The sequence below is a fragment of the Bufo bufo genome, chromosome 7 (genome assembly GCF_905171765.1).
Source record: "Bufo bufo chromosome 7, aBufBuf1.1, whole genome shotgun sequence".
NCBI lineage: Eukaryota > Metazoa > Chordata > Amphibia > Anura > Bufonidae > Bufo > Bufo bufo.
This window is the reverse complement of record NC_053395.1, coordinates 235,157,607-235,182,168: the sequence shown is the minus strand read 5'-3', so window position 1 is coordinate 235,182,168 and position 24,562 is coordinate 235,157,607. Positions and strand designations below refer to the sequence as shown.

General features: G+C 51.0%; 1 protein-coding gene across 1 annotated transcript in view; it reads left to right on the top strand.

Annotated features, from left to right (window-relative positions):
* The window catches only part of INSIG2 (insulin induced gene 2), a 31,150-nt gene extending 11,808 nt beyond the window's left edge, over positions 1 to 19,342 (top strand). Inside the window, exons 2-6 of the mRNA XM_040439871.1 lie at positions 17,710 to 17,948; positions 18,020 to 18,144; positions 18,557 to 18,723; positions 18,803 to 18,902; positions 18,973 to 19,342. Coding sequence (XP_040295805.1) covers positions 17,738 to 17,948; positions 18,020 to 18,144; positions 18,557 to 18,723; positions 18,803 to 18,902; positions 18,973 to 19,014 — 645 coding nt within the window. The 5' untranslated portion in view covers positions 17,710 to 17,737 and the 3' untranslated portion in view covers positions 19,015 to 19,342. The remainder of the gene's footprint in view (positions 1 to 17,709; positions 17,949 to 18,019; positions 18,145 to 18,556; positions 18,724 to 18,802; positions 18,903 to 18,972) is intronic.
* The last annotated feature ends 5,220 nt before the right edge of the window (positions 19,343 to 24,562 follow it).

Genomic DNA, 24,562 nt, shown 5'->3' with positions numbered 1-24,562 from the left:
CTACACCTCCCCCTGTATAACAGCAGTGCCCCCTGTATAACCCTACACCTCCCCCTGTATAACAGCAGTGCCCCCGGTATAACCCTACACCTCCCCCTGTATAACAGCAGAGCCCCCTGTATAACCCTACACCTCCCCCTGTATAACAGCAGTGCCCCCTGTATAACCCTACACCACCCCCTGTATAACAGCAGTGCCCCCTGTATAACCCTACACCACCCCCTGTATAACAGCAGAGCCCCCTGTATAACCCTACACCTCCCCCTGTATAACAGCAGAGCCCCCTGTATAACCCTACACCTCCCCCTGTATAACAGCAGTGCCCCCTGTATAACCCTACACCTCCCCCTGTATAACAGCAGAGCCCCCTGTATAACTCTACACCTCCCCCTGTATAACAGCAGTGCCCCCTGTATAACCCTACACCTCCCCCTGTATAACAGCAGTGCCCCCTGTATAACCCTACACCTCCCCCTGTATAACAGCAGTGCCCCCGGTATAACCCTACACCTCCCCCTGTATAACAGCAGAGCCTCCTGTATAACCCTACACCTCCCCCTGTATAACAGCAGAGCCCCCTGTATAACCCTACACCTCCCCCTGTATAACAGCAGAGCCCCCTGTATAACTCTACACCTCCCCCTGTATAACAGCAGTGCCCCCTGTATAACACTACACCTCCCCCTGTATAACAGCAGTGCCCCCTGTATAACCCTACACCTCCCCCTGTATAACAGCAGTGCCCCCTGTATAACCCTACACCTCCCCCTGTATAACAGCAGTGCCCCCTGTATAACTCTACACCTCCCCCTGTATAACAGCAGTGCCCCCTGTATAACCCTACACCACCCCCTGTATAACAGCAGTGCCCCCTGTATAACCCTACACCTCCCCCTGTATAACAGCAGTGCCCCCTGTATAACTCTACACCTCCCCCTGTATAACAGCAGTGCCCCCTGTATAACTCTACACCTCCCCCTGTATAACAGCAGTGCCCCCTGTATAACCCTACACCACCCCCTGTATAACAGCAGTGCCCCCTGTATAACCCTACACCTCCCCCTGTATAACAGCAGTGCCCCCTGTATAACCCTACACCTCCCCCTGTATAACCCTACACCACCCCCTGTATAACAGCAGAGCCCCCTGTATAACCCTACACCTCCCCCTGTATAACAGCAGAGCCCCCTGTATAACTCTACACCTCCCCCTGTATAACAGCAGAGCCCCCTGTATAACCCTACACCTCCCCCTGTATAACAGCAGTGCCCCCTGTATAACAGCAGTGCCCCCTGTATAACTCTACACCTCCCCCTGTATAACAGCAGTGCCCCCTGTATAACCCTACACCACCCCCTGTATAACAGCAGTGCCCCCTGTATAACCCTACACCTCCCCCTGTATAACAGCAGTGCCCCCTGTATAACCCTACACCTCCCCCTGTATAACCCTACACCACCCCCTGTATAACAGCAGAGCCCCCTGTATAACCCTACACCTCCCCCTGTATAACAGCAGAGCCCCCTGTATAACTCTACACCTCCCCCTGTATAACAGCAGAGCCCCCTGTATAACCCTACACCTCCCCCTGTATAACAGCAGTGCCCCCTGTATAACAGCAGTGCCCCCTGTATAACTCTACACCTCCCCCTGTATAACAGCAGAGCCCCCTGTATAACCCTACACCTCCCCCTGTATAACAGCAGAGCCCCCTGTATAACTCTACACCTCCCCCTGTATAACAGCAGAGCCCCCTATATAACCCTACACCTCCCCCTGTATAACAGCAGAGCCCCCTGTATAACTCTACACCTCCCCCTGTATAACAGCAATGCCCCCTGTATAACCCTACACCTCCCCCTGTATAAAAGCAGTGCCCCCTGTATAACCCTACACCTCCCCCTGTATAACAGCATTGCCCCCTGTATAACTCTACACCTCCCCCTGTATAACAGCAGTGCCCCCTGTATAACCCTACACCTCCCCCTGTATAACAGCATTGCCCCCTGTATAACTCTACACCTCCCCCTGTATAACAGCAGAGCCCCCTGTATAACCCTACACCACCCCCTGTATAACAGCAGTGCCCCCTGTATAACCCTACACCTCCCCCTGTATAACAGCAGAGCCCCCTGTATAACAGCAGAGCCCCCTGTATAACAGCAGAGCCCCCTGTATAACAGCAGTGCCCCCTGTATAACCCTACACCTCCCCCTGTATAACAGCCGTGCCCCCTGTATAACCCTACACCTCCCCCTGTATAACTCTACACCTCCCCCTGTATAACAGCAGTGCCCCCTGTATAACCCTACACCTCCCCCTGTATAACAGCAGTGCCCCCTGTATAACTCTACACCTCCCCCTGTATAACAGCAGTGCCCCTGTATAACCCTACACCTCCCCCTGTATAACAGCAGAGCCCCCTGTATAACCCTACACCTCCCCCTGTATAACAGCAGTGCCCCCTGTATAACTCTACACCTCCCCCTGTATAACAGCAGAGCCCCCTGTATAACTCTACACCTCCCCCTGTATAACAGCAGTGCCCCCTGTATAACCCTACACCTCCCCCTGTATAACAGCAGTGCCCCCTGTATAACTCTACACCTCCCCCTGTATAACAGCAGAGCCCCCTGTATAACCCTACACCTCCCCCTGTATAACAGCAGAGCCCCCTGTATAACTCTACACCTCCCCCTGTATAACAGCAGAGCCCCCTGTATAACCCTACACCTCCCCCTGTATAACAGCAATGCCCCCTGTATAACCCTACACCTCCCCCTGTATAAAAGCAGTACCCCCTGTATAACTCTACACCTCCCCCTGTATAACAGCAGTGCCCCCTGTATAACCCTACACCTCCCCCTGTATAACAGCAGTGCCCCCTGTATAACTCTACACCTCCCCCTGTATAACAGCAGAGCCCCCTGTATAACCCTACACCTCCCCCTGTATAACAGCAGAGCCCCCTGTATAACTCTACACCTCCCCCTGTATAACAGCAGAGCCCCCTGTATAACCCTACACCACCCCCTGTATAACAGCAGAGCCCCCTGTATAACCCTACACCTCCCCCTGTATAACAGCAGTGCCCCCTGTATAACTCTACACCTCCCCCTGTATAACAGCAGTGCCCCCTGTATAACTCTACACCTCCCCCTGTATAACAGCAGTGCCCCCTGTATATAACCCTACACCTCCCCCTGTATAACAGCAGTGCCCCCTGTATAACCCTACACCTCCCCCTGTATAACAGCAGTGCCCCCTGTATAACTCTACACCTCCCCCTGTATAACAGCAGTGCCCCTTGTATAACTCTACACCTCCCCCTGTATAACAGCAGTGCCCCTGTATAACCCTACACCTCCCCCTGTATAACCCTACACCTCCCCCTGTATAACAGCAGAGCCCCCTGTATAACCCTACACCTCCCCCTGTATAACAGCAGTGCCCCCTGTATAACTCTACACCTCCCCCTGTATAACAGCAGAGCCCCCTGTATAACTCTACACCTCCCCCTGTATAACAGCAGTGCCCCCTGTATAACTCTACACCTCCCCCTGTATAACAGCAGTGCCCCCTGTATAACCCTACACCTCCCCCTGTATAACAGCAGAGCCCCCTGTATAACCCTACACCACCCCCTGTATAACAGCAGAGCCCCCTGTATAACTCTACACCTCCCCCTGTATAACAGCAGTGCCCCCTGTATAACCCTACACCTCCCCCTGTATAACAGCAGTGCCCCCTGTATAACTCTACACCTCCCCCTGTATAACCCTACACCTCCCCCTGTATAACAGCAGTGCCCCCTGTATAACCCTACACCTCCCCCTGTATAACAGCAGTGCCCCCTGTATAACCCTACACCTCCCCCTGTATAACAGCAGTGCCCCCTGTATAACTCTACACCTCCCCCTGTATAACAGCAGTGCCCCCTGTATAACCCTACACCTCCCCCTGTATAACAGCAGTGCCCCCTGTATAACCCTACACCTCCCCCTGTATAACAGCAGTGCCCCCTGTATAACCCTACACCTCCCCCTGTATAACAGCAGTGCCCCCTGTATAACCCTACACCTCCCCCTGTATAACAGCAGTGCCCCCTGTATAACCCTACACCTCCCCCTGTATAACAGCAGTGCCCCCTGTATAACCCTACACCTCCCCCTGTATAACAGCAGTGCCCCCTGTATAACTCTACACCTCCCCCTGTATAACAGCAGAGCCCCCTGTATAACCCTACACCTCCCCCTGTATAACAGCAGAGCCCCCTGTATAACCCTACACCTCCCCCTGTATAACAGCAGAGCCCCCTGTATAACTCTACACCTCCCCCTGTATAACAGCAGTGCCCCCTGTATAACCCTACACCACCCCCTGTATAACAGCAGAGCCCCCTGTATAACCCTACACCTCCCCCTGTATAACAGCAGAGCCCCCTGTATAACCCTACACCTCCCCCTGTATAACAGCAGAGCCCCCTGTATAACCCTACACCTCCCCCTGTATAACAGCAGAGCCCCCTGTATAACTCTACACCTCCCCCTGTATAACAGCAGTGCCCCCTGTATAACCCTACACCTCCCCCTGTATAACAGCAGTGCCCCCTGTATAACCCTACACCTCCCCCTGTATAACAGCAGTGCCCCCTGTATAACCCTACACCTCCCCCTGTATAACAGCAGTGCCCCCTGTATAACCCTACACCTCCCCCTGTATAACAGCAGTGCCCCCTGTATAACTCTACACCTCCCCCTGTATAACAGCAGAGCCCCCTGTATAACCCTACACCACCCCCTGTATAACAGCAGAGCCCCCTGTATAACCCTACACCTCCCCCTGTATAACAGCAGAGCCCCCTGTATAACCCTACACCACCCCCTGTATAACAGCAGTGCCCCCTGTATAACCCTACACCTCCCCCTGTATAACAGCAGAGCCCCCTGTATAACTCTACACCTCCCCCTGTATAACAGCAGTGCCCCCTGTATAACCCTACACCTCCCCCTGTATAACAGCAGTGCCCCCTGTATAACCCTACACCTCCCCCTGTATAACAGCAGTGCCCCCTGTATAACCCTACACCTCCCCCTGTATAACAGCAGAGCCCCCTGTATAACCCTACACCTCCCCCTGTATAACAGCAGAGCCCCCTGTATAACTCTACACCTCCCCCTGTATAACAGCAGTGCCCCCTGTATAACCCTACACCACCCCCTGTATAACAGCAGAGCCCCCTGTATAACCCTACACCTCCCCCTGTATAACAGCAGAGCCCCCTGTATAACCCTACACCTCCCCCTGTATAACAGCAGAGCCCCCTGTATAACCCTACACCTCCCCCTGTATAACAGCAGAGCCCCCTGTATAACTCTACACCTCCCCCTGTATAACAGCAGTGCCCCCTGTATAACTCTACACCTCCCCCTGTATAACAGCCGTGCCCCCTGTATAACCCTACACCTCCCCCTGTATAACAGCAGTGCCCCCTGTATAACACTACACCTCCCCCTGTATAACAGCAGAGCCCCCTGTATAACTCTACACCTCCCCCTGTATAACAGCAGTGCCCCCTGTATAACCCTACACCTCCCCCTGTATAACAGCAGTGCCCCCTGTATAACTCTACACCTCCCCCTGTATAACAGCAGTGCCCCTTGTATAACTCTACACCTCCCCCTGTATAACAGCAGTGCCCCTGTATAACCCTACACCTCCCCCTGTATAACAGCAGAGCCCCCTGTATAACCCTACACCTCCCCCTGTATAACAGCAGTGCCCCCTGTATAACTCTACACCTCCCCCTGTATAACAGCAGAGCCCCCTGTATAACTCTACACCTCCCCCTGTATAACAGCAGTGCCCCCTGTATAACCCTACACCTCCCCCTGTATAACAGCAGAGCCCCCTGTATAACCCTACACCTCCCCCTGTATAACAGCAGAGCCCCCTGTATAACCCTACACCACCCCCTGTATAACAGCAGAGCCCCCTGTATAACCCTACACCTCCCCCTGTATAACAGCAATGCCCCCTGTATAACTCTACACCTCCCCCTGTATAACAGCAGAGCCCCCTGTATAACTCTACACCTCCCCCTGTATAACAGCAGAGCCCCCTGTATAACTCTACACCTCCCCCTGTATAACAGCAGTGCCCCCTGTATAACCCTACACCTCCCCCTGTATAACAGCAGAGCCCCCTGTATAACCCTACACCTCCCCCTGTATAACAGCAGAGCCCCCTGTATAACCCTACACCACCCCCTGTATAACAGCAGAGCCCCTTGTATAACTCTACACCTCCCCCTGTATAACCCTACACCTCCCCCTGTATAACAGCAGTGCCCCCTGTATAACTCTACACCTCCCCCTGTATAACCCTACACCTCCCCCTGTATAACAGCAGTGCCCCCTGTATAACCCTACACCTCCCCCTGTATAACAGCAGTGCCCCCTGTATAACCCTACACCTCCCCCTGTATAACAGCAGTGCCCCCTGTATAACTCTACACCTCCCCCTGTATAACAGCAGTGCCCCCTGTATAACCCTACACCTCCCCCTGTATAACAGCAGTGCCCCCTGTATAACCCTACACCTCCCCCTGTATAACAGCAGTGCCCCCTGTATAACCCTACACCTCCCCCTGTATAACAGCAGTGCCCCCTGTATAACCCTACACCTCCCCCTGTATAACAGCAGTGCCCCCTGTATAACCCTACACCTCCCCCTGTATAACAGCAGTGCCCCCTGTATAACCCTACACCTCCCCCTGTATAACAGCAGTGCCCCCTGTATAACTCTACACCTCCCCCTGTATAACAGCAGAGCCCCCTGTATAACCCTACACCTCCCCCTGTATAACAGCAGAGCCCCCTGTATAACCCTACACCTCCCCCTGTATAACAGCAGAGCCCCCTGTATAACCCTACACCTCCCCCTGTATAACAGCAGAGCCCCCTGTATAACCCTACACCTCCCCCTGTATAACAGCAGTGCCCCCTGTATAACTCTACACCTCCCCCTGTATAACAGCAGAGCCCCCTGTATAACTCTACACCTCCCCCTGTATAACAGCAGTGCCCCCTGTATAACCCTACACCTCCCCCTGTATAACAGCAGAGCCCCCTGTATAACTCTACACCTCCCCCTGTATAACAGCAGTGCCCCCTGTATAACCCTACACCTCCCCCTGTATAACAGCAGTGCCCCCTGTATAACCCTACACCTCCCCCTGTATAACAGCAGTGCCCCCTGTATAACCCTACACCTCCCCCTGTATAACAGCAGTGCCCCCTGTATAACCCTACACCTCCCCCTGTATAACCCTACACCTCCCCCTGTATAACAGCAGTGCCCCCTGTATAACCCTACACCTCCCCCTGTATAACAGCAGTGCCCCCTGTATAACTCTACACCTCCCCCTGTATAACAGCAGAGCCCCCTGTATAACCCTACACCACCCCCTGTATAACAGCAGAGCCCCCTGTATAACCCTACACCTCCCCCTGTATAACAGCAGAGCCCCCTGTATAACCCTACACCTCCCCCTGTATAACAGCAGTGCCCCCTGTATAACTCTACACCTCCCCCTGTATAACAGCAGAGCCCCCTGTATAACTCTACACCTCCCCCTGTATAACAGCAGTGCCCCCTGTATAACCCTACACCTCCCCCTGTATAACAGCAGTGCCCCCTGTATAACCCTACACCTCCCCCTGTATAACAGCAGTGCCCCCTGTATAACCCTACACCTCCCCCTGTATAACAGCAGAGCCCCCTGTATAACCCTACACCTCCCCCTGTATAACAGCAGAGCCCCCTGTATAACTCTACACCTCCCCCTGTATAACAGCAGTGCCCCCTGTATAACCCTACACCACCCCCTGTATAACAGCAGAGCCCCCTGTATAACCCTACACCTCCCCCTGTATAACAGCAGAGCCCCCTGTATAACCCTACACCTCCCCCTGTATAACAGCAGAGCCCCCTGTATAACCCTACACCTCCCCCTGTATAACAGCAGAGCCCCCTGTATAACTCTACACCTCCCCCTGTATAACAGCAGTGCCCCCTGTATAACTCTACACCTCCCCCTGTATAACAGCAGTGCCCCCTGTATAACTCTACACCTCCCCCTGTATAACAGCAGTGCCCCCTGTATAACCCTACACCTCCCCCTGTATAACAGCAGAGCCCCCTGTATAACTCTACACCTCCCCCTGTATAACAGCAGTGCCCCCTGTATAACCCTACACCTCCCCCTGTATAACAGCAGTGCCCCCTGTATAACCCTACACCTCCCCCTGTATAACAGCAGAGCCCCCTGTATAACTCTACACCTCCCCCTGTATAACAGCAGTGCCCCCTGTATAACTCTACACCTCCCCCTGTATAACAGCAGTGCCCCCTGTATAACCCTACACCTCCCCCTGTATAACAGCAGAGCCCCCTGTATAACCCTACACCTCCCCCTGTATAACAGCAGTGCCCCCTGTATAACTCTATACCTTACCCTGTATAACAGCAGTTTATCCTGGGTGTATATACAGTGGATATACAAAGTCTACACGCCCCTGTATAATGTCAGTTTTCTGTGATTTAAAAAAAACGAGACAAAGATAAATCATTTCAGACCTTTTCCCACCTTTAATGTGACCTATAAACTGTACAACTCAATGGAAAAACAAACTGAAATCTTGGAGGGAAGAAAACAAAAATAAAATAATATATGGTTGCAGAAGTGTTCACACCCTTAAACTAATACTTGGTTGAAGCCCCTTTTGATGTTATTCCAGCACTCAGTCTTTTTGGGGATGAGTCTATCAGCATGGGCACATTTTGACTCTTCTTTGCAGAAACACTCCAAATCTGTCAGATTGCGAGGGCATCTCCTGGGCACGGCCCTCTTCAGATAACCCCACAGATTGCGAGGGCATCTCCTGGGCACAACCCTCTTCAGATCACCCCACAGACTGCGAGGGCATCTCCTGGGCACAGCCCTCTTCAGATCACCCCACAGACTGCGAGGGCATCTCCTGGACACAGCCCTCTTCAGATCACCCCACAGATTGCGAGGGCATCTCCTGGGCACAGCCCTCTTCAGATCACCCCACAGACTGCGAGGGCATCTCCTGGGCACGGCCCTCTTCAGATCACCCCACAGACTGCGAGGGCATCTCCTGGGCACGGCCCTCTTCAGATCACTCCACAGATTGTGAGGGCATCTCCTGGGCACAGCCCTCTTCAGATCACCCCACAGATTGCGAGGGCATCTCCTGAGCACAGCCCTCTTCACATCACCCCACAGACTGCGAGGGCATCTCCTGGGCACAGCCCTCTTCAGATCACCCCACAGACTTTTAATCGGATTCAGGTCTGGGCTCTGGCTGGGCCATTCCAAAACTTTCCTCTTCTTCTGGTGAAGCCATTCCTTGGTTGATTTGGATGTCTGCTTTGGGTCGTTGTCATGCTGAGAGATGAAGTTCCTCTTCATGTTCAGCTTTCTAGCAGAAGCCTGAAGGTTTTGGGCCAACATTGACCGGTATTTGGAACTGTTCATAATTCCCTCTAGCTTAACTAAGGCCCCAGTTCCAGCTGAAGAACAACAGCCCCTTGGCATGATACTGCCCCCACCAGGCTTCACTGTGGCGATGGGGTTCTTTTTGTGATGTGCAGTGTTGTTTTTGGGCCAAACATATCTTCTGGAATTATGGCCAAGAAGTTCCACCTTGGTTTCATCAGACCATAACACCTTTTTCCAGGACGTCCTCCATGACAGCACCCATGGAGGATGTCCTATTGGCTTCTCTTGGGACAGGAAGAGAGACAGTTTAAAAGGCCCCTCCTCACCCCCTCTATCCAGTGTTCTTCCTGTCCCTACTGCGATAGGGGGAGTGAGACAGACTCCCGCCTATTGAAGTTAGGTAGGGAATGGGGCGAGTCTGGTCGGGGGGTGCCTACCTCTCCTCTTCAGACTCTTACAGCCCCCTTTAACCAGCACCCCTCTGGGAAGTGGTCCCCTGGTTTAGTCCCCGGTACCTTATTATTATTTTTTGGATGGCCGCAAGGATCGGGGACGCCGATGCCGCTTCTCCTGCAGTGAGCTCTGGGCTCGGCAGCGGCTCCTGCGCTCCCCTGCGCGCTAGGCCTGCATTGCCGAGCGCTCCCACGTGTCCCGAAGTCTACCCGCGTCACCGGAAACATCATGGCAGCGCGCATCGGCATGCTAGAGACCTCTGCATCAGGAGGTCTTGCATGTCTAAGGGGTCGACTCTTCCTATCAATGAGTCCCCCCGTGAAGAGCAGGAGGAGGCGGAGCCAGGCGGTGACGGGCGGACCGGTAAGTAAGACCCTATTTAAATGTCTGATGGCAACCTGGTGAGGTTGCATCATGGAGGTCCAGGCGTCTAACAAGCAGGAGACTTGCTCAGACTTTCCCGTCCAGGCCCCTGTAAGTAGCTTCCCTTTAGGCTTAAGCAGGGGTTTATGGGGAAACTATGACACTAAAAACAGTCTTTATCCTGTTTCCCCCTAGACCACAAAAGAGTCAGGGCACAAATCACACGGAGACCCTAAAAAGAAGGGGAGAAAATGTGCGACCTGCCAGACAAGGCTTCTGGAGCCATATAAAAAACCTTTCCAAAATTCTTAAGGACGAGCGGTCATCTCTACTCTCGGATCAGGCCAGAACCCAGACCCAGTACCATCTCCCCCTCTCCAAAAGAACCAGGATCCAGTTAGACTCTGATTCAGAGGAAGAGGGATTATGTGGTTCAGATGAAATGGAAGATGAGGGCTCAGTGTCTTATCCTCAGGAAGAACAGAGAAGATATTTCTTTTCGTCCGAGGATCTGGGCCCCCTACTCACCGCTATTAGACAAACCATGGCTATTGAGGAGGAGAAACAGGCGCGCTCCGTTGAGGACGAGATGTTCGGCGGCCTAAAAGTCAGGAAAAGAAAGGGCTTCCCAGTAAATAAAAACTTAAAAGACCTTATTACAGAAGAATGGGCAGATGGAGAAAAGAAACTCTTCATTCCCAGAGAATTTAAAAACAGGCTGCGCTTTGATCCAACGGACACTAATCTCTGGGACGAGGTCCCGAAAGAAGATGTCCAGGTGGCCAAAGTAGTAAAAAAGACCTCAATCCCGTTTGAGGATTCATCGCAGCTAAAAGATCCCATGGAAGCTAAAAGATCCCATGGAAAAAATCCTGGGAGTCAGGGGCGGCTGCTATTAATACTAACATCGCTGCCACTTCAGTTTCCAGAGCCTTAGAGCTATGGATAAATCAACTGGAGAATCACCTCAGGGTTAAAACATCCAGGGAAGAGAGGGTAGAGTCACTCCCTTTGCTAAAGATGGCCTCAAGTTTCCTGGCTGACGCCTCAGCGGAATCTATTAGGTTCACAGCTAAATCGCAGTCTCAGACTAACACTGCTAGACGTGCCCTGTGGCTTAAGTCCTGGTCTGGAGACGTGGCGTCTAAAAACAGGCTTTGCTCTATACCCTTCTCTGGCTCCTTTATGTTCGGCCCCGTCTTGGACTCCATCCTCCAAAACGCGGCTGATAACAAAAAAGGGTTTCCTGAAGAAAAATAAAAAAAAACGCAGCCCTTTCGTAGAGCCTCTGGCCAAGGTCAGACCAAGTCTTATAGCGGGAAGGGTAAATCAGGTTGTTGGAGCTACCCCAAAGGGGGTAGGGGAAGGGGATTCCTCTTCAACCCCAATACCAGCACTGGGAAACAATGACGCCAGACCAGTAGGGGGGAGACTTCGTCACTTTTGGAAAAATTGGAAGCAAGTCACCCACAATCAGTGGATCCTGGACTCCATCAGGGACGGCTTCAGGATAGATTTCCGAAGTACAAACCTTCCAGTTGACTCACTTCGAATCTCCTCTCCTTCAACAACAACTTTTGTCAGATGTACAAAAACTTCTGGTTCTAGGAGCCATCACCCAGGTCCCTCTTCTCCAGCATTTCAAAGGGCACTACTCAAGACGGCAAGGACTATCATCAATTTAAAATCTATAAACAAGTGGGTGACCTACTACAAGTTCAAGATGGATTCAATAAGGTCCACTACTCCATTGATCCCACCAGGTGCTCTCCTTTACACATTGGATCTCAAGGATGCTTACTACCACATCCCCATAAATCCACAACAGATTCAGTACAAAAGCTGGAGGGGGACATCCATCAGACTTTGTCCCTATTCAAAGACCTGGGATGGATTGTAAATTATCAAAAATCGGACCCAATACCGGACACGAGAAAATAATTCCTGGGGACTCTCCTGGACACGAGGACACAGCACTCCTTTCTGCTGGTGAGGAAACGGATCAGGATGAGGGAAAAGATGGAGTCGTTCAAAAGAAAGAGAACCCACTCACTAAGAGAGGCAATGCAAATACTGGGGCTAATGACCTCTTGTATTTCAATTATACCTTGGGCCCAGTTCCACTCCAGGAGGCAGTTTTGACAGCCTGGGACAGAGACCACCGCTCTCTAAACTCCAAGATAATGCTGCCAGACAGAGTTCTGAACTCTCTGTCCTGGTGGATGGAACCTGAGAATTTGGAGAAGGGGGTCCCGTGGAACATGATTCCAGCCATAACAGTTACCACGGACGCAAGTCTCAGTGGCTGGGGGGGGGGGGGGCGGCATGTAAACCAACATCTCTTCCAGGGTTCTTGGGTCCTTCAGGACAGAATAAAGTCCTCAAATTACCGAGAACTGAAGACACTGAAATCAGCCAAGCACCTTCTCCGAGGTCAGCATGTCAGAGTACTAATCAGACTATATAACGACGGTATGTTATCTGAAAAGGCAGGGTGGAACCAGATGCCCGCTCCTTCGGGGGCTAGCGGATCAAATCTTCACATGGGCAGAATTGGAAGTTTTGTCAATTTCAGCGACCCATTTGAAGGGGTCTCAAAACTCCAGAGCCGACTTCCTAAGCAGGCACAGAATCGACGCGGGGGAATGGAGCCTGAACAAACAAGTTTTTCAACAGATCTGCCAGGTATTGGGCCAACCAGAGTTAGATCTCTTCGTGTCCAGGGAAAACTCACAGCTGGACTATTTCTACTCACTAAGCCCCAATGGCAATCCAGTGGCAGTAGACGCCCTAGCCCAGAAATGGGATATGAAGCTGGCATACGCATTTCCTCTAATCCCGGCAGTCTTAAAGAAGATGAGGACCAGCTCTACCACTCTGATCCTGATAGTGCCAGACTGGCCCAAGAGAGCCTGGTACCCTATCTTAAAGGAGATGTCAATCAGAGATCCGTTTCCCCTTCCATACAGAAGAGACCTGTTGACGCAGGGGCCGCTGGAGCATCCCAATCTCAACAAGCTGAGACTGGCTGCCTGGATCCTGAGAGGCAGACCTTGAGGAAGAAGGGTCTCTCCGATCAGGTAATATCAACCCTGCAACAGGGCCGTAAACCAGTAACTTCGGCCATATATTTAAAAATATGGAAAAAGTTCTCATCTTGGCTAGCCCAAAATCACCAAGGGACTGAAAATCCGTCCATAGGCTACATTCTAGATTTCCTCCAGAGAGAGTTTGATCTAGGTTTAAAACCCAGCGCACTCAAGGTGCAGATGGCCTTGAGTAGTTGCTTAGACTTTCCCTTAGCAGAACACAGGTGGGTCAAGAGGTTCATCAAGGCAGTTTCCAGAATGCGGCCCACCTTAAGACAGACTGTTCCCACGTGGGACTTAAATGTAGTACTAAACAGCTTATGTGATTCTCCCTTTGAACCCGTTGAGAATATATCTGACAAGTTTCTATCCTTCAAAACAGTATTCTAGCTATCACTACCGCCCGCAGGATAGGCAAGATACAGGGCCTGTCAGTTAGGTAACCCTTTCTGAAGGTCCTAGATGATAGGATAGTTCTTAAATTGGATCATTCCTTTTTACCCAAGGTTGTCTCAGTGTTTCACAGAGAACAGGAGATAATACTTCCTTCATTTTGTACCGCTCCCAAAAACATGCAAGAGGAACGGTTCCACTGTCTGGATGTCAGAAGAGCAGTTCTCGCCTACATCGAGCGGATGAAACCTTGGAGGAAATCACCAAATCTCTTCATCCAATTCGGGGGTAGAAACAAAGGATGCAAAGCCTCAAAAACCTCTTTAGCCCGCTGGATCAAGGAGACCATCAGGGAATGTTATAGACTACAGGGCTTGTCTTGCCCCATATCTTTGAGGTCTCATTCTACCAGAGCCATGGCTACAACCTGGGCGGAAAAAGCAGGAGCGTCCATTGATCAGATCTGCAAGGCCGCAACCTGGTCTTCCTCCACTACCTTTGTCAGACATTACAGACTAGACTCAGTGGCCAATCAGGACTTAGCTTTTGGCCGTAAAGTCCTACAGGCAAAGGTCCCCCCCTAAGATTACGTTCTAAGTTGTTCGTTCTCCATGGGTGCTGTCATGGAGGACGTCCTGGAAACATGTATTTAGTTTACCGGTAAATTGCTTTCCAGGAGTCCGGACTGACAGCACCCAGTATTACCTTCCCTTTTTTTCTTGCACGTTATTTGGTTGGTATTGCTTGTACTGCTACTGTATATGGTGTGAATTAACATTGTTCTCAGAATAAAGATGGGGCAGACTATCCGGTGTAGTAAGTTATAAGAACACTGGAGAGAGGGGGTGGGGAGGGGCCTTTTAAACTGTCTCTGTCTCTCTTCCTGTCCCAACAGAAGCCAATAGGACATCCTCCATGGGTGCTGTCAGTCCGGACTCCTGGAAAGCAATTTACCGGTAAACTAAATACATGTTTTCCACATGGTTTTGGGAGACTTCAGATGTGTTTTTGCAGAATGTAGCCTGGCTTGGATGTTTTTCTTAGTAAGAAGAGGCTTTCGTCTTGCCCCTCTACCCCATAGCCCAGACATATGAAGAATACGGGAGATTGTTGTCACATGGACCACACGGCCAGGACTTGCCAGATATTCCTGCAGCTCCTGTAATGTTGCTGTCAGCCTCTTAGTCGCCTCCCAGACCAGTTTTCTTCTCATCTTTTCATCCGTTTTGGAGGGACGTCCAGTTCTTGGTGATGTCACTGTTGGGCCATATTTCCTCCACTTGATGATGACGGTCTCCACTGTGTTCCATGGTAGATCTAATGCCTTGGACATTCTTTTGTCCTCTTCTCCTGACTGATACCTTCTAACAATGAGATCCCTCTGATGCTTTGGAAGCTCTCTGTGGACCGTGGCTTCTGCTGTGGGATGTGACCAAGAACATTTCAGGAAAGACCAACTAGAGCAGCTGAGCTTTATCTGGGGTCAATAAGAGGCCCTTTACATGATGGCCGGTGTATGCTGACTCCTATCTAACAGGATTCTGTATGTGATTGCTTCATTCTGAGCACAGCTACATCACCAGCTATAAGAGGGTGTGCACACTTCTGCAACCACATTATTTTAGTGTTTTTTGTTTTCTTCCCTTCACCTAAAAGATTTCAGTTTGTTTTTCCATTGAGTTGTACAGTTTATAGGTCACATTAAAGGGGGAAAAAGTTCTGAAATGATTTATCTTTGTCTCGTTTTTTTACATCACAGAAAGCTGACATTTTAACAGGGGTGTGTAGACTTTTTATATCCACTGTAGGTGTGTCTCCTCTGTATCCTGGTTGTATAGAGGTGCGTCTCTCCTCTGTGTCCCGGGTGTATAGAGGTGCGTCTCTCCTCTGTGTCCCGGGTGTATATAGGTGCGTCTCTCCTCTGTGTCCCGGGTGTATAGAGGTGTGTCTCCTCTGTATCCCGGGTGTATATAGGTGTCTCCTCTGTGTCCCGGGTGTATATAGGGGTCTCTCCTCTGTATCCCGGGTGTATAGAGGTGCGTCTCTCCTCTGTATCCCGGGTGTATAGAGGTGCGTCTCTCCTCTGTGTCCCGGGTGTATATAGGTGCGTCTCTCCTCTGTGTCCCGGGTGTATAGAGGTGTGTCTCCTCTGTATCCCGGGTGTATATAGGTGTCTCCTCTGTGTCCCGGGTGTATATAGGTGTCTCCTCTGTATCCTGGTTGTATAGAGGTGCGTCTCTCCTCTGTATCCCGGGTGTATAGAGGTGCGTCTCTCCTCTGTGTCCCGGGTGTATATAGGTGCGTCTCTCCTCTGTGTCCCGGGTGTATAGAGGTGTGTCTCCTCTGTATCCCGGGTGTATATAGGTGTCTCTCCTCTGTGTCCCGGGTGTATATAGGGGTCTCTCCTCTGTATCCCGGGTGTATAGAGGTGCGTCTCTCCTCTGTATCCCGGGTGTATAGAGGTGCGTCTCTCCTCTGTGTCCCGGGTGTATAGAGGTGCGTCTCTCCTCTGTGTCCCGGGTGTATATAGGGGTCTCTCCTCTGTATCCGGGTGTATGTAGGTGTCTGTTCTTTGTATCCTGGTTGTATATAGGGGTCTCTCCTCTGTATCCGGGTGTATATAGGGGTCTCTCCTCTGTATCCCGGGTGTATAGAGGTGTCTGTTCTCTGTATCCCGGGTGTATATAGGGGTCTCTCCTCTGTATCCCGGGTGTATAGAGGTGCGTCTCTCCTCTGTGTCCCGGGTGTATAGAGGTGCGTCTCTCCTCTGTGTCCCGGGTGTATATAGGTGCGTCTCTCCTCTGTGTCCCGGGTGTATAGAGGTGTGTCTCCTCTGTATCCCGGGTGTATATAGGTGTCTCTCCTCTGTGTCCCGGGTGTATATAGGGGTCTCTCCTCTGTATCCCGGGTGTATAGAGGTGCGTCTCTCCTCTGTATCCCGGGTGTATAGAGGTGCGTCTCTCCTCTGTGTCCCGGGTGTATAGAGGTGCGTCTCTCCTCTGTATCCCGGGTGTATATAGGGGTCTCTCCTCTGTATCCCGGGTGTATAGAGGTGCGTCTCTCCTCTGTATCCCGGGTGTATAGAGGTGCGTCTCTCCTCTGTGTCCCGGGTGTATAGAGGTGCGTCTCTCCTCTGTGTCCCGGGTGTATATAGGGGTCTCTCCTCTGTATCCGGGTGTATGTAGGTGTCTGTTCTCTGTATCCTGGTTGTATATAGGGGTCTCTCCTCTGTATCCGGGTGTATATAGGGGTCTCTCCTCTGTATCCCGGGTGTATAGAGGTGTCTGTTCTCTGTATCTTGGTTGTATATAGGTGTCTCTCCTCTGTGTCCCGGGTGTATAGAGGTGCGTCTCTCCTCTGTGTCCCGGGTGTATAGAGGTGCGTCTCTCCTCTGTGTCCCGGGTGTATAGAGGTGCGTCTCTCCTCTGTGTCCCGGGTGTATATAGGTGCGTCTCTCCTCTGTGTCCCGGGTGTATAGAGGTGTGTCTCCTCTGTATCCCGGGTGTATATAGGTGTCTCTCCTCTGTGTCCCGGGTGTATATAGGGGTCTCTCCTCTGTATCCCGGGTGTATAGAGGTGCGTCTCTCCTCTGTATCCCGGGTGTATAGAGGTGCGTCTCTCCTCTGTGTCCCGGGTGTATAGAGGTGCGTCTCTCCTCTGTATCCCGGGTGTATATAGGGGTCTCTCCTCTGTGTCCCGGGTGTATAGAGGTGCGTCTCTCCTCTGTATCCCGGGTGTATATAGGTGCGTCTCTCCTCTGTGTCCCGGGTGTATATAGGTGCGTCTCTCCTCTGTATCCCGGGTGTATATAGGTGTCTCCTGTGTGTTGCTTACGCCTGTTTTGGATGCTGAGTTTCTCTCTCTTGCTTTCCTGGTGTGTAGGAGCGGTGGTTCCCAGGGGCCCCTGCAGATGATGGGTGACAGAGCGGATGTTCAGGGCCCCGGTCACAGGATGACCCTGCTGTTGCGTGGCCTCCTGCTCTTCCTCATCGGGGTCTTTCTGGCGTTAGTCCTGAATCTGCTGCAGGTGCAGAGGAACGTCACCCTCTTCCCCCCTGACGTGTTTTCCAGCCTCTTCTCCTCCGCCTGGTGGGTGCCTCTCTGCTGTGGGACGGCTGCAGGTAGGTTCTCCAGTCCGGAGGTTGAGGGGACATTGTCATATGTGTGTCACTGCTGTGTTCTGTTTCCACAGCTGCCATCGGCCTCCTGTATCCATGCATCGACCGACACCTGGGGGAGCCACACAAGTTCAAGAGAGAGTGGTCCAGCGTTATGCGCTGCGTAGCCGTATTCGTGGGTATAAACCACGCCAGCGCTGTATCCTTCCTACAGTACTGAAAATGTGTCGGTCTGCACTGCCCTTCTAACTTTCTGTTCATGAACTGCGAGGAAAGGGATGCAAATGAGCTCTTAACAAGCTCCGCCTCTGATTCCATCAGATGTAAAGAAGCTATCCTATAAGCAGTGTTCGACCCTTTAAAAAGGCCTTGAGACATAACTCGGATATTAAATAAGCCAGTGTCTCATCTGCAGATGCTGTTACGGGTGATTACCCCTCGTCAGTGCACAGCAGAGAGGGCTGGCTTAACTGGGCGAGACACCTGTCAGGATTTGGGGGGTACTATCACTCCTTGGGGAGAGAGCACCGTAGTCGGGGTGAGCAGACGGGGCACTGGTCTTTGCTGGGCGGGACTGGTTCTCCATGATGCTCCTTGACTCCTCCCATTAGAAGGTGGATTTCGCCAATAACATGCAGCTGTCCCTGACACTGGCCGCCCTGTCCATTGGGCTATGGTGGACGTTCGACCGATCTCGCAGTGGCCTGGGCCTGGGAATCGGCATTGCTTTCTTTGCCACACTGGTGTCGCAGCTGCTGGTTTATAATGGAGTGTACCAGTAAGTGTTGCGCACCTCCGGCCTGCACCGCTGAGGCGCACCTCCTGCCTGCACCGCTGACGCCCCTTTGTTTCGGCAGGTACACGGCCCCGGACTTCCTGTACGTGCGCTCCTGGCTGCCCTGTATATTTTTTGCTGGTGGGATCACTATGGGGAACATTGGACGTCAGCTGGAGATGGTAGGTGCTTCTTGGAGGCGTCTGCCCCGCCTCGTGTCTGTGTCTTATTCTCTGTTATCTGCCATTTCAGTACGAGAGGAAATCAATGACGGAGAAGACGCACCACGACTGAGGAGACGGCGAGCACCGAAGATGAAGACCCCTGTGAGTTACTGCAATCTGTGATTGCTGGATTAACCCCTTGTACTGGGGATATCACAGGACAATAGAAGGGTTGTGACCCCTGGACAGTGTGCGTGTCACCCCCTCCCCCACTGTGGTGGATCATGCTGGAGAAGTCGTTCATGTGTTTTGTGACTGTATGACCTGAGGCAGCAGCATCCTGGTGTATCAACCCTGCGGGATGGAGACAGGACGACGGTGCAACAGCGTCTGTTATACTCAGAGATGAACATCCAATTCCTGCACCCAGTGTCTGCTAATAAAACATCAGACATTCATTTCTTGCCGTCCTGAAGGTGATGTGCCCCCCCCCCCCCCCCCGGCAACAAACGCGATCAGCGGAGTCTGCTGCAACATCCTCTCCTGTCCTACAGTCATCCTCCCCCCTGAAATGGCTGATAACAGGGAGCAATAGACTGTATTCTCCTGTCCTACAGTCATCCTCTCCCCTGAAATGGCTGATAACAGGGGGCAATAGACTGTATTCTCCTGTCCTACAGTCATCCTCTCCCCTGAAATGGCTGATAACAGGGAGCAATAGACTGTATTCTCCTGTCCTACAGTCATCCTCTCCTCTGAAATGGCTGATAACAGGGGGGCAATAGATTGTATTCTCCTGTCCTACAGTCATCCTCTCCCCTGAAATGGCTGATAACAGGGAGCAATAGACTGTATTCTCCTGTCCTACAGTCATCCTCTCCCCTGAAATGGCTGATAACAGGGGGCAATAGACTGTATTCTCCTGTCCTACAGTCATCCTCTCCCCTGAAATGGCTGATAACAGGGGGCAATAGATTGTATTCTCCTGTCCTACAGTCATCCTCTCCCCTGAAATGGCTGATAACAGGGAGCAATAGACTGTATTCTCCTGTCCTACAGTCATCCTATCCCCTGAAATGGCTGATAACAGGGGGCAATAGACTGTATTCTCCTGTCCTACAGTCATCGTCTCCCCTGAAATGGCTGATAACAGGGGGCAATAGATTGTATTCTCCTGTCCTACAGTCATCCTCTCCCCTGAAATGGCTGATAACAGGGGGCAATAGACTGTATTCTCCTGTCCTACAGTCATCCTCTTCCCTGAAATGGCTGATAACAGGGGGCAATAGACTGTATTCTCCTGTCCTACAGTCATCCTCTCCTCTGAAATGTCTGATAACAGGGGGCAATAGACTGTATTCTCCTGTCCTACAGTCATCCTCTCCTCTGAAATGGCTGATAACAGGGGGCAATAGACTGTATTCTCCTGTCCTACAGTCATCCTCTCCTCTGAAATGGCTGATAACAGGGGGCAATAGATTGTATTCTCCTGTCCTACAGTCATCCTCTCCTCTGAAATGGCTGATAACAGGGGGCAATAGACTGTATTCTCCTGTCCTACAGTCATCCTCTCCCCTGAAATGGCTGATAACAGGGGGCAATAGATTGTATTCTCCTGTCCTACAGTCATCCTCTCCCCTGAAATGGCTGATAACAGGGGGCAATAGACTGTATTCTCCTGTCCTACAGTCATCCTCTCCTCTGAAATGGCTGATAACAGGAGGCAATAGATTGTATTCTCCTGTCCTACAGTCATCCTCTCCCCTGAAATGGCTGATAACAGGGGGCAATAGACTGTATTCTCCTGTCCTACAGTCATCCTCTCCCCTGAAATGGCTGATAACAGGGGGCAATAGACTGTATTCTCCTGTCCTACAGTCATCCTCTCCCCTGAAATGGCTGATAACAGGAGGCAATAGATTGTATTCTCCTGTCCTACAGTCATCCTCTCCCCTGAAATGGCTGATAACAGGGGACAATAGACTGTATTCTCCTGTCCTACAGTCATCCTCTCCCCTGAAATGGCTGATAACAGGGGACAATAGACTGTATTCTCCTGTCCTACAGTCATCTTCTCCTCTGAAATGGCTGATAACAGGGAGCAATAGACTGTATTCTCCTGTCCTACAGTCATCCTCTCCCCTGAAATGGCTGATAACAGGGGGCAATAGACTGTATTCTCCTGTCCTACAGTCATCCTCTCCCCTGAAATGGCTGATAACAGGAGGCAATAGATTGTATTCTCCTGTCCTACAGTCATCCTCTCCCCTGAAATGGCTGATAACAGGGGACAATAGACTGTATTCTCCTGTCCTACAGTCATCTTCTCCTCTGAAATGGCTGATAACAGGAGGCAATAGACTGTATTCTCCTGTCCTACAGTCATCCTCTCCTCTGAAATGGCTGATAACAGGGGCAATAGACTGTATTCTCCTGTCCTACAGTCATCCTCCCCCCTGAAATGGCTGATAACAGGGGGCAATAGATTGTATTCTCCTGTCCTACAGTCATCCTCTCCCCTGAAATGGCTGATAACGGGGGGCTATAGACTGTATTCTCCTGTCCTACAGTCATCCTCTCCTCTGAAATGGCTGATAACGGGGGGCAATAGATTGTATTCTCCTGTCCTACAGTCATCCTCTCCCCTGAAATGGCTGATAACAGGAGGCAATAGACTGTATTCTCCTGTCCTACAGTCATCCTCTCCCCTGAAATGGCTGATAACAGGGAGCAATAGACTGTATTCTCCTGTCCTACAGTCATCCTCTCCCCTGAAATGGCTGATAACAGGGGGCAATAGACTGTATTCTCCTGTCCTACAGTCATCCTCTCCCCTGAAATGGCTGATAACAGGGGGCAATAGACTGTATTCTCCTGTCCTACAGTCATCCTCTCCCCTGAAATGGCTGATAACAGGGGGCAATAGACTGTATTCTCCTGTCCTACAGTCATCCTCTCCCCTGAAATGGCCGATAACAGGGGGCAATAGACTGTATTCTCCTGTCCTACAGTCATCCTCTCCCCTGAAATGTCTGATAACAGGGAGCAATAGATTGTATTCTCCTGTCCTACAGTCATCCTCTCCTCTGAAATGACTGATAACAGGAGGCAATAGACTGTATTCTCCTGTCCTACAGTCATCCTCTCCCCTGAAATGGCTGATAACAGGGAGCAATAGACTGTATTCTCCTGTCCTACAGTCATCCTCTCCCCTGAAATGGCTGATAACAGGGGGCAATAGACTGTATTCTCCTGTCCTACAGTCATCCTCTCCCCTGAAATGGCTGATAACAGGAGGCAATAGACTGTATTCTCCTGTTTTACAGTCATCCTCTCCCCTGAAATGGCTGATAACAGGAGGCAATAGATTGTATTCTCCTGTCCTACAGTCATCCTCTCCTCTGAAATGGCTGATAACAGGGAGCAATAGACTGTATTCTCCTGTCCTACAGTCATCCTCTCCCCTGAAATGGCTGATAACAGGGACAATAGACTGTATTCTCCTGTCCTACAGTCATCCTCTCCTCTGAAATGGCTGATAACAGGGAGCAATAGACTGTATTCTCCTGTCCTACAGTCATCCTCTCCCCTGAAATGGCTGATAACAGGAGGCAATAGACTGTATTCTCCTGTCCTACAGTCATCCTCTCCTCTGAAATGGCTGATAACAGGGAGCAATAGACTGTATTCTCCTGTCCTACAGTCATCCTCTCCCCTGAAATGGCTGATAACAGGGACAATAGACTGTATTCTCCTGTCCTACAGTCATCCCCTCCCCTGAAATGGCTGATAACAGGGGGCAATAGACTGTATTATCCTGTCCTACAGTCATCCTCTCCCCTGAAATGGCTGATAACAGGGGGCAATAGATTGTATTCTCCTGTCCTACAGTCATCCTCTCCCCTGAAATGGCTGATAACAGGGGGCAATAGACTGTATTCTCCTGTCCTACAGTCATCCTCTCCCCTGAAATGTCTGATAACAGGGGGCAATAGACTGTATTCTCCTGTCCTACAGTCATCCTCTCCCCTGAAATGGCTGATAACAGGAGGCAATAGATTGTATTCTCCTGTCCTACAGTCATCCTCTCCCCTGAAATGGCTGATAACAGGAGGCAATAGATTGTATTCTCCTGTCCTACAGTCATCCTCTCCCCTGAAATGTCTGATAACAGGGGACAATAGACTGTATTCTCCTGTCCTACAGTCATCCTCTCCTCTGAAATGGCTGATAACAGGGAGCAATAGACTGTATTCTCCTGTCCTACAGTCATCCTCTCCTCTGAAATGGCTGATAACAGGGGGCAATAGACTGTATTCTCCTGTCCTACAGTCATCCTCTCCCCTGAAATGGCTGATAACAGGAGGCAATAGATTGTATTCTCCTGTCCTACAGTCATCCTCTCCCCTGAAATGGCTGATAACAGGAGGCAATAGATTGTATTCTCCTGTCCTACAGTCATCCTCTCCCCTGAAATGTCTGATAACAGGGGACAATAGACTGTATTCTCCTGTCCTACAGTCATCCTCTCCTCTGAAATGGCTGATAACAGGGAGCAATAGACTGTATTCTCCTGTCCTACAGTCATCCTCTCCCCTGAAATGGCTGATAACAGGGGTAATAGACTGTATTCTCCTGTCCTACATTCATCCTCTCCCCTGAAATGGCTGATAACAGGGGGCAATAGACTGTATTCTCCTGTCCTACAGTCATCCTCTCCCCTGAAATGGCTGATAACAGGGGGCAATAGATTGTATTCTCCTGTCCTACAGTCATCCTCTCCCCTGAAATGGCTGATAACAGGGAGCAATAGACTGTATTCTCCTGTCCTACAGTCATCCTCTCCCCTGAAATGGCTGATAACAGGGGACAATAGACTGTATTCTCCTGTCCTACAGTCATCCTCTCCCCTGAAATGGCTGATAACAGGGGACAATAGACTGTATTCTCCTGTCCTACAGTCATCTTCTCCTCTGAAATGGCTGATAACAGGGAGCAATAGACTGTATTCTCCTGTCCTACAGTCATCCTCTCCCCTGAAATGGCTGATAACAGGGGGCAATAGACTGTATTCTCCTGTCCTACAGTCATCCTCTCCCCTGAAATGGCTGATAACAGGAGGCAATAGATTGTATTCTCCTGTCCTACAGTCATCCTCTCCCCTGAAATGGCTGATAACAGGGGACAATAGACTGTATTCTCCTGTCCTACAGTCATCTTCTCCTCTGAAATGGCTGATAACAGGAGGCAATAGACTGTATTCTCCTGTCCTACAGTCATCCTCTCCTCTGAAATGGCTGATAACAGGGGCAATAGACTGTATTCTCCTGTCCTACAGTCATCCTCCCCCCTGAAATGGCTGATAACAGGGGGCAATAGATTGTATTCTCCTGTCCTACAGTCATCCTCTCCCCTGAAATGGCTGATAACGGGGGGCAATAGACTGTATTCTCCTGTCCTACAGTCATCCTCTCCTCTGAAATGGCTGATAACGGGGGGCAATAGATTGTATTCTCCTGTCCTACAGTCATCCTCTCCCCTGAAATGGCTGATAACAGGAGGCAATAGACTGTATTCTCCTGTCCTACAGTCATCCTCTCCCCTGAAATGGCTGATAACAGGGAGCAATAGACTGTATTCTCCTGTCCTACAGTCATCCTCTCCCCTGAAATGGCTGA